Source organism: Dipodomys spectabilis, unplaced genomic scaffold (assembly GCF_019054845.1).
Source record: "Dipodomys spectabilis isolate Male_0828 unplaced genomic scaffold, ASM1905484v1 ptg000069l, whole genome shotgun sequence".
NCBI lineage: Eukaryota > Metazoa > Chordata > Mammalia > Rodentia > Heteromyidae > Dipodomys > Dipodomys spectabilis.
The window spans coordinates 8,220,347-8,230,528 of record NW_024870746.1 but is presented as its reverse complement, the minus strand read 5'-3'; the positions used below and the strand labels follow the sequence as shown (position 1 = coordinate 8,230,528).

At 42.7% G+C, this 10,182-nt stretch overlaps 1 protein-coding gene across 1 annotated transcript; it reads left to right on the top strand.

Annotated features, from left to right (window-relative positions):
• Window positions 1-284: 284 nt before the first annotated feature.
• On the top strand, window positions 285-1,053 carry CUNH1orf68 (chromosome unknown C1orf68 homolog). The gene is given in 2 exon segments (XM_042681363.1): window positions 285-622; window positions 624-1,053. Coding segments are annotated over 2 exon segments (768 nt in total).
• The last annotated feature ends 9,129 nt before the right edge of the window (window positions 1,054-10,182 follow it).

Here is a 10,182-nt window from a genome sequence, read left to right as displayed (position 1 = left end):
CACTTCTGGCTTTTTAAAACTGGTTAATTGGAGATAAGTGTCTCTTGGACTTTTTTAGCTCGACTGTCTTTGAACTGTGATCCTCAGATCTTAGCCTCCTAAATACTCAGAATTACAGGCGTGAGCGACCGGCACAGGACAGGTACATAGACTGGGCGTAAATGACCTCTTTGAGAAGGCCACCAATCTGTCCAAAGAGAACACTGAAGGTTTCCCTGAAAACCTTGCTACTTTCATAGTTCTGATTGAGTCTTTCTTTCCAGGTGTTGCAAAGCCACATCAAGATGTGTGACCAGCAGAAGCAGCCACAATTCCCTCCATCTTGTGTGAAAGGCTCGGGAATGAACTCTGGGCAAGTTGTCAGTGGCGCGTCTCTGAATTCCCAGGCTTCTGCCCAGACTCAAGGAGCCTATGTTGCAGGGCCCGCTTCTTACCAGCCTCAAACCGTTGTGAAATACGTAGCTCCAGTGCCAGCTCAAACCTATGTGAAATACCAAGTTCCATGCCAGACCTACGTGAAGTGCCCACCTCCGTGCCAGACCAAAACCTACGTGAAGTGCCCTCCTCCCTGCCAGACCTACGTGAAGTGCCAAGCTCCATGCCAAACGACTTATGTGAAGTGCCCCCCCTCCCTGCCAGACTACCTATGTCAAATACCCAGCTCCCTGCCAGACCCAGACATACTATGTCCAGTACTCTGCTCCTGGCCAGACCTACTACACTCAAGGCTCTGCAGCGGGTGGCTCAGGTTCCCAGGGCTGCTGTGTCCCTGACCCCTGCTCTGCTCCCTGCTCTACCAGTTACTGCTGCCTGGCTCCCCGGACCTTCGGGGTGAGTCCTCTGAGACGCTGGGTCCAGAGGCCCCAAAGCTGTAACACAGGAGGCTGTGAAGATTCTGGGTGCTGCAGTTCTGGATGTTCCAGCTCTGGGTGCTGCGGCTCTGGGTGTTGTAGCTCTGGGTGCTGTGGCTCTGGGTGCTGCTGCTTGGGAATTATCCCCATGAGATCCAGAGGGCCGGCCTGCTGTGACCATGGAGATGATTGCTGCTGTTAAAAACCAAAGATGAGCAAGCTGGGGTCCAAAGCGCACTGCCCTGCGGTGTCCCATAACACTCTCCACCCTCCCACACCTACCCTGTTCCTCCCAGAGATGCAGAACCTAGTACTTTCGCTCCACCCTCTGCTTCTTATCAAGGCAGCCTGCCAGAGTAGCGCTACTCTCAAACTTTGGCAAGAATAAAACCCAAAATGCAATGCATGGTGACTCTGCGTCTATTTCTTTGGTTTGTATTTGTGCATTTATTTTAGAATCTCTGTCTCTGTCTCTGTCTCTGTCTGTCTGTCTGTCTGTCTGTCTCTCCTTGCTCTTCTTTCCACTTAAGGAAAGATCTGTACGGATTTAACAAACAGGTTGAGCTCTGAACTCCCAGCCTGAATCGTCATGTCCTCTAGAATGCTGTGAACAAACTGGCTCATGCAAGGTGGCAGGATCTGAGGTTGGAGATTTGGGGGATGAGGGCTCCTCTTTCCCACCCTCTGACTTGTCTATGTGAAGCTTTGGCCTTCATGGCAGCATGATGGCTGTAAGTAGCCTCCCAGAGTGTCTTCCAGGATGTTGAGGACTGTGAAATTAAATATTAACAGGACTATCACTGGATCCTGACCCCACTGTTGTGCAGGGGTCCTGAACCTATTTTGGACTTTATGGATTGCAATTTCTCATTGAAGAGTCTTGCTTTATTGAAGCCACTGGGTATAGTCCCAAAACTGGTAGATACACTGTAGGTCAGCCTGGCAGTAAGTAGAGATGTCTAAGAGGCAGATAAGCTTGGTGAAACAAACATCCAAATCCTAAGGTTAAGTCTCCATTGCTTGGCTAGCTCTAGATGGTAGGGGGTGGTGTTTTACAACTAGAGACTCTAAAGTGCACACAGCAGGTCTCAGCATGGTAGCTTATGCTTGTAATCCTAGCTACTTGGGAAGCAGAGTTTGGGATGATCATGGGTAGGAGGTAGACCAGGCAAGCCCTTAACTAAACAATTCAAGCTGAGAATGGTATTACACAGCTATGATTCCAGCTATGGGGAGGGTATAGATAAGACAATTGTGATCTTTCACTAGGAAAAATGTACAATCTTGTTTGAAAATAATAAGCTAAAAGCAAAATGGGCTGGAGGCACGGTTTAAGTAGTAGAGTACTTGCTTAACAAGAGTAAAACTGGGTTCAAATTCCAGTACCTTCACCTCAAATTCAGAGGGGTAAGGCTCAAAATGACTCCACAGGATCTAATGTATTAGGAGACAATATATTTGGTGAGTGCATAAATGATTGTATCCAAGAATGAATGATGAGCAAAGAATTGTGTTTTTAAAGCAGCCACTGTTAATAACAGAAATCTACCTGGAGTACACTGCTTTCTTTGAATACTGAAAGACCTGAAGCTGTGCAAATCACTTGCCATTCTTCCATTCAAATGCCTAAACTTGCAACTCAGTTATTGGGCACACTTAAAGTCAGGAACAGCCTTGCTAAAGCATTGTGTTCCTCTTGTATCGCCAAGTAGCCAGATAAGCATCGTAGGAAGATGGAGTGTTTTTTATTCTTCACTGACATGAGCATGCTGTACTGCTTGTGCTCATTCTTTAAAAATTATATGAGCAGCATGGGTTGTAGAACAATGTTGTAAGTACAGAAGTTGTAGTTCATAGTTGAATGTCATGGGTCCACTTCCAACTTTATGCTTTGTCCAGGGATACTGTTATTCAGTTTGAATTATATCTACCTAGACCTTTGTCTAGGTATTCGTAAGCCTCATGAGGCTAATGCATTTCTGAAGCTCTGAGTGTTCTAGTCTTTGCAGAAAATGGCTTATCAGAAGCCCAGCCCAACAGTGATATTTCACCAAATACTTCGGAATCCCCTTCATAACTCAGAACATACACCTCAACAATCCCATTTTCTTCCCATTTTCCCATACATTCATTCCACAATTGCTCTGTAATCTGTCACTGAAGTCTGTAACATCATGGCTTCTTCCTCTCTTTCTTCCCTGACCTTTCCTGTCTTCCCCCACCCAACAGGTCTGACTATGTAGATGTGACTCTCCTGGTTTCTTTGCTCATTTGCTCTATACTTTACCCAATCACCTTCTTTCTCCAGATGCCCTCTTTTTTACTGTCCACCTCCCTACCTTCCAAGGATACTGCCCATAACTCCAAACCCCAAATGTTACAGAGAGCCTTTCTGTGTTACATAGATATGTAGAAAAGATGATATGAAGAGATGCAGCCACTAAGGGGTCAGCCCTCAAGGTAGCCGAGGAGAGTAGCGACAAGTCCTTTCAGTGAACATCTGACAGCAGGGTCTTCCCTCTTACACAGGCTTCAGGAGCCTGAGCAGCATGAGCCTGAGGCTTGAAAAACCTCCAATAAATCTGGACAGTCTAGGAGGACTCTAACTTTTGTGTCCAATTTTCATTCCTTTCCCTTCCTTTTCTTTTTTTTGTTTTATAGTACTATGGTTTGAACTCAGGGCTACATGCTGGCTAGGCAAGTGCCCTTCTGCTACTTTAGCAACATCCTCAGCTCTAGATTTTTGGATAGGGCCCCACATTTTGTGATCTAGATTAGATCACAATCTTCCTGCTTATGCTTCCTATGTATGCTTTTTTTACATGTGCCTCTCATATACCACCAAACTCATATTGTTGCATGAGATGGGATCTCACTGATTTTTCCTTGTTTTGATTGGCCTTGAACCATGATCTATGAGTACTGGTGTTAATGATTCGTCTTAGACCTCTATTCATTTCTAATGTATATGGAACAACTATTTTGTTTCAGGTACCTGATTCAGTGTTTTAGAGTTTATGACACAGAGAGAGAGAGAGAGAGAGAGAGAGAGAGACAGACAGACAGACAGACAGACAGACAGACAGACAGAGACAGAGACAGGGATAGAATATGAATAATTCAATAAACAAATATAAAGATGTGTCTGTGACCAGAACTAGATGGAGAGGTACAAAATATGAAAATTTACCCAATCAGGAAGGTCAGAGAACACTTTCCTGTAAAAGTACTGCTTGATTCCCAGATTAAGTAGGCATCTTCTATAGAGCAACCAGGAAAGGCTCCCCCATGTAGAGGCCAGAGGGACATAGTGATACTGTTCAGGTTAGTGACACATTGCCAGAGGTATCCAAGCAGTTACTATGAGGCTCCAAGGAGACATGAGATGCCACGTGATGTGTGCCTTTTAAAGCTGATTCTTCTCCCAAGATAAAAATGGGTATTTTTAGAGCACATAAAGGAAAATATAATGAAATGTCCAATAACAATAGTTTATGTTGTTCTCTGCCAGCCCTGCCATATATAAGTGTCCATCTTTGGATGTGATTATGACACCTGTAAAATGACAACGTGGACCTCATTGAGAGTAAGGCAACTTCAAGAACCATTAGGTGATCTTTACCTCCTGGTACAAGGGCCATCGCAACGTATGATACTTTATTTCCAAAATTGATGGGTTGTGGAGACTTCGTAATGTCCTGTTTCAGGAGATTTTTAAAGTCTGTGTGCGTGTGTGTTTTATAATAACTTAAAACTTCTTGATGTACCAGTTCTTATGTAAAAATAGTTCAGATTTTCTGACACCCAAGCCGCCCACAATCTGCACTGGAAACTTAACTGTGAGTCAGTGGGAGGGAGGGAGTGGCAAGTGCAGAATGTGGACCCAGGTTCCTGGGAAGGTGGGACTTCCTAGGCTGAAATGCTGCTATTCAAGAGCTACCATGGGTCTGCTTCCTTCTATGTTTTCTGGAGTAGAGAGTTTGCCGAGTGGAACCCTTACCTCCTTTCCATGGGCAAGACAGTTTTACTACTGCCTCTTTTTTTCCCCCAGAGAAATACTTTTACAAAAAGCCTTGACAAGCAAGGCTAAGCCATACTGATTTCAAATTTCCCCAAATCAATTAAAAAATAGCCATATGTTTGTGTCTTACTCATGAAGTATACATATATTGTATACAAATGTAAGGTCAATATTTTTTCCTAAATTTAAACTATAAAAATGATTCAAATTTAGTTATTCTTGACATCTAAGGGGGAAAGAAAGAAAATTGCTCTATATTTATTGAGGGCCTACCCTGTGCTGGATACTGTGGTAGTGGCTTTACAGGCGATATTCTTACACCTGAGCAAAGACATTTATTGTCCCTCCTCGTAACCTCTGAACAACCTGACAAGTTAGGGGGAACAATAATCTAACACTATTTGTATATTTTTGTGCCTGTTCCTGAGTTTCTTTTTACTCAAGGCTAGTGTACTACCACTTTGAGCCATATCTCTGCTTTCAGCTTTTTTTTTTTTAAGTGATTAATTGGAGACAAGAGTTTCACAGATTTTCCTGCCCTGGTTGGTTTTAAACTGTGATCCTCAGATCTCAGCCTCTGAAGTAGCTAGGATTGTAGGTGTGAGCCACTTCACCTGGCTTGATTTGTATTTTTAAGTCAGACAGATATATTTACTGACAGTAAGATTCCAGAAGTCACATGACCTTTGCGCTTAGACTGTGTCCCATGAAACTACCTAAAGTAGTACCTAACACATCCTAGGTATGTAATAATTTGTTGCAGTTTTCCTATCTCTGTTTGGAGGATTAAACCAATAAATATGAAAGACAACTGAGAGAAAATAGGGTGCTAATAATCGCATCAGAGAAACAGGATTTGGGGAGATTTTGAATTCTGTATTTCCATAGTAAAATTCAATGAGAAGTTTTCCTTATTTAAAAAAATACAAATCAACCACTTGACATTACAAAGGACTATTATCTCCCCAGTTTCTGCTCTTACCCCAATTCTATTACAATTTCCTTTTCAAACATCAAACAAAAGCCACTTCCTCCATGGGCCTTAGTTTCCTCCTCTATATAATGGGTAAATTGGGGAGAAAATCACTCAGGCCATTTTCTAGTTCCAATAGCCTGTTCTGTGAATCCAGTTCTCTGAATCGTCCTAAGAGTTCAGAAACAATATTTCTTTAACCTGCTCAACACAGGATAATGATTTCATAGGTAATCATGTGTGTCCTTTCAAGGGGGATAGGAAGTAGGAAACCCAGATAGCAGATTCTCTCGTAGAGTCAGTGCTTGGCAAAAAGGGGAAATCTGGACCAGGTCCTCAGACAGAAGTTGGCAGGGAAAATACCATCATTCGAGGCTGTCCCTTGCCATTCTCATAAGCATCTCCACCCAGCTGATGGCAACTGATGACCTGATTTATACTTCTGCCATGTGAGAAAGATGAGTGTTGGGGTGTACTTGGCCACAGGGGAAAAGAGGAGGTGGAATAGTATGCACAGCACCAAGGGCTGAGAACGGCAGTCATTGAGTCATATTCTAAGCGATCCACGTGGCTGGCCTCATGTCCAGCCAACATGGACTGTCTGCTAGGAGACCAGTTCTTCTTATTCCATTCTGTGAGGTGGAAACTAGACCTTATTTGCTTCATTGTCCCCCAAGCCACACCTAGGGTGACATGCAATAGATTTTTGACAAATAAAGGAATGGCATTTTCCCATTTATGTGTCTATTCTGTAGGGTTTTTTTGGTCATTATATGAACCCATTCTGGTTATATAGGCAACTCACAAAAAGATTTCTTTGACTTTCTTGGACAAAAAGCAATCTATTATCATGAATCTATCACAGTGATAAACACTCCAGGTACCCCACCTCCGTGACCTTGAGTCAGAGAGGGTTGTGGCATCTGCCTTGCATCCTACTCTACTTTGTTTTCTTCCTACATTCTTTTACTACCTGATATTTTATTAAATAGCCATTTTTTTACTTTCCTGTTGGAATGTAATGGAAGTGCCATGAAACCAGTGATCTTTTATTTATATTTTTATTTGTATTATATATATATATGTGTGTGTGTGTGTGTGTGTGTGTGTGTGTGTATTTTGAGCAAACAGCAATGACCAGTGTATAACAAGTCAGTAGTCAATCCCTACTTATTGAAGGAATGACCAGACCTCATCCACTACCTATCTATGAGGTAGCCACAATTGTTATTACTCATTTCATAGCTAAAGATGGTGAGCCTCCTCAAGTGAAATAACTTACCTAAAGTCACGTTAATAGTAGGTCAGCACATGTTAAGACAGTCTCACTACAAAGCCTTACTTCTTGGCTACTCTGTGGTTCTGTTCTCTACTTTAGAACCCAAATTCTCACATTAAGGAAGGCTTCTGTGACTCTAGCAATGATAATTAAAAACTACAGGGTAAAATATAGGTTAGATTACTCTTTTTGAGTTACAAAACATTTTGTAAATCTTTGATATCATTTAAACATAGTAGTATGGAATAACAAAGGAACTATTACTGATAAAGATGAGGAAACAGAGGTTCAGAGAAAATGAATTGATCCATCTAACTAACATATATGTACATAATTCATGTGCTGTTTTTTTTGTGTGTGTGTGGAGGGGTCCGGTCGTGGGGCCTGAACTCTGGGCCTGGGCGCTGTCCCTCAGCTCTTCAGCTCAAGGCTAGCGCTCTACCACTTGAGCCATAGCACCGCTTCCGGCTTTTTTCTTTTTGCTTATGTGGTGCTGAGGAATTGAACCCAGGGCCTCATGCATGCAAGGCAAGTGCTCTACTACTGAGCCACCTTCCTAGCCCTGTTCTGGTTTTTTATAACAACTTACATCCCTTGTTTTCCTCGACTCTGAGTCATTCTCTGTCCTCATCTTTCTGTCTCTATTCTTTCTGACTCTCATGTCCCTCTGTTCTTATTGCTAAAGCTCTTCAGAATAAGCTTGTTCCTACAAAGAAAATGACCTTGAGTACTTCATTTTCATCATCCCTCTAATTAGGGACTTATCTATTAAGCACAGGCAGAATTTATCTTTTATCTCAAGAATTACTTGCCTTATTCCACAGCCAGCATTCTCTTCCATAGTTCTCACACCTTTGGGAAGGGCTTACTCACTCTGTGATTAAACATATGCAGAAGACTTGTTTAGGAAACACCAAGACGCGGGCATGGATGGCTCAAGCCCATAATCCTAGTTACTCAGGAGGCTGAGATCTGCAGCCCAGGTTCAGCAAAGTCTGTGAGACCCCCTATCTCCAATAAACCACCAGAAACCAGAAGTGGTGCTGTGGCTCAAGTGGTAGAGCACTAGCCTTGAGCTGAAATGCTCAGGGACAGTGCCCAGGCCTAGAGTTCAAGCTTCATGACTGACAAAAAACAAAACAAAACAAAAAAAGAATGCATGTTCTTTGTCTTTGAGAAATTCAGTCTTCCCATTAAAGCAGCATGAAAACCAAAACAAAATGATAAATACAATAGATAAGATCTCATGGGATCACAGAAGAAAATGTTCAATTTGATCGGAGTTCCGGGAAGATGGCGGAGGAGAAGCTGGAATCTGAACAAGCTCTCGCATAGAAAGCAGTTTTAGAGTTCCAGTGAACAGTCCTAAGCCAGAGAATCACACCAAGTGTGCCATCACAGGACAGAGAGTTAGACAAGAGAGGGGAAGCCAAGACAAGGAGACACATCTGACCGCCTGCCACAGCAGCCGCGGCGGCGGCGGCGGCAGGGTCGCAGCGGCTACCGCAGCCGCGGCCATACCTGAGCGCTCACACAGAGAGTCCGGGACGAAGGAGCCAGACGCAGAGGGCGAGAGGATTCTACTCAACACCAGCAAGAACCGACAAGGAGCGGACAACTTCATCCTGCACTTTGCAGACCAGAGACGACCCAGGATCCAAGACTCGGCGTGAGTAGCCCCACTTCCTCACTCCTTCTCAGGGAGCAGAGGAGGGAAGGCCACCCCTCCCCCCCCAGCACCGGTGATCTCCATCTTGGATACCGACAAAGCTCAGAGGAGCTGCTAGCTCCAACTCAGGCCTTGGAATAAAACGAGTCATTTAACAGGTCACAAGAACTTAACGGCGAAGTGACCTGCCAGACTCAGCTCCATCCAGGGAAAAGTCACCCAGCTCAGGCACCAGCCATTGGAGTGGCTTTCCTCACCAGAGCCAGAGGCTGCCCCTCCCTCTAGCAGCCTCCACAATCAATTGAAAAACAGAAACCCTGAGAATGGCTCCAGGGTGGGCTCTGTGAATTTTTCACAAAATAGCCCCAGGGAAAAGCTACTGTTTGTTGAAAGGCCTCAACTCTACCAGAACCTAGCCTCATCACCCCTCTTTTGTGATTCTCAAAGCAGATCACCCTCCCATTAAACTAACCTGGGAGGGGGATCTCAAAATCTTGGGTAAAGCAGAGCATTTTTCTGCCTGTTCGAACAAACTGACTTAAGAAACCAATCAAGCCACAGGACCTCAAGCTGACCAGAGACTCCAACAAGAGGCTGGTAACAGACAAAAGGGAGATACAGGATTCTTCCCACCCCTCCCAAAAAAAAATCAAAAAAAAAAAAATCAAAGAACTTTTTTTTTTCTTCTTTTCTTTTTTCTTTTTTCTTTTTTTTTTTTTTTTGGTACCTTATATATATAAAATTTTTTTTTCCTTTTCTAAAACTTTTATTAATCTTTAATTTTTGCTTTTTTTGAAAAAATAATTGTTTTCCAGTAACTTTTTTTTCCTCTTATAATTTTTATTTTAGGAATACGTGAATGTACGTTTTCCTTTCTTTTCTTGTCTTCTCTCTTTTTATTTCTTTCTTTCTTAATTATCTTTTTGTTTTTTGTCTAGCTCTACTGAACTTCTGATCTTTTTTTTTCTCCCTTTCTTATCCTTTTCACCTTTTCCTTTCTTTTGTTCTTCTGTATGTGCCTTAACTCTTGTCCTGCACATCCTGATAAACCCATAGTTAACTAGTAGACCCTATCCCCCATTGTGTACACACTTAATCCACAAATTTATTACTCAATCCAAAACCTCTGAGACTTAAATTCCTTAATAGCAGTACTACCTCTTTATACCTATATAATATTTTAACCATTTTTTAAGTTTTTCACATCTCCTCTATCTCCCTCCTGTTTTCTCATTATATTCACATTCCTCTCTAAATAGATGGTCTTTCAATCTCCATAACTATATTAATTTTTACGTTTCTAATTTTTTTCTGGTCTCTTTTCATTTCCCTTTACCTTTCTTCTTTTTCTCTCCCTCTCTACTTGCATCCTACCCAACCTATTTCCTG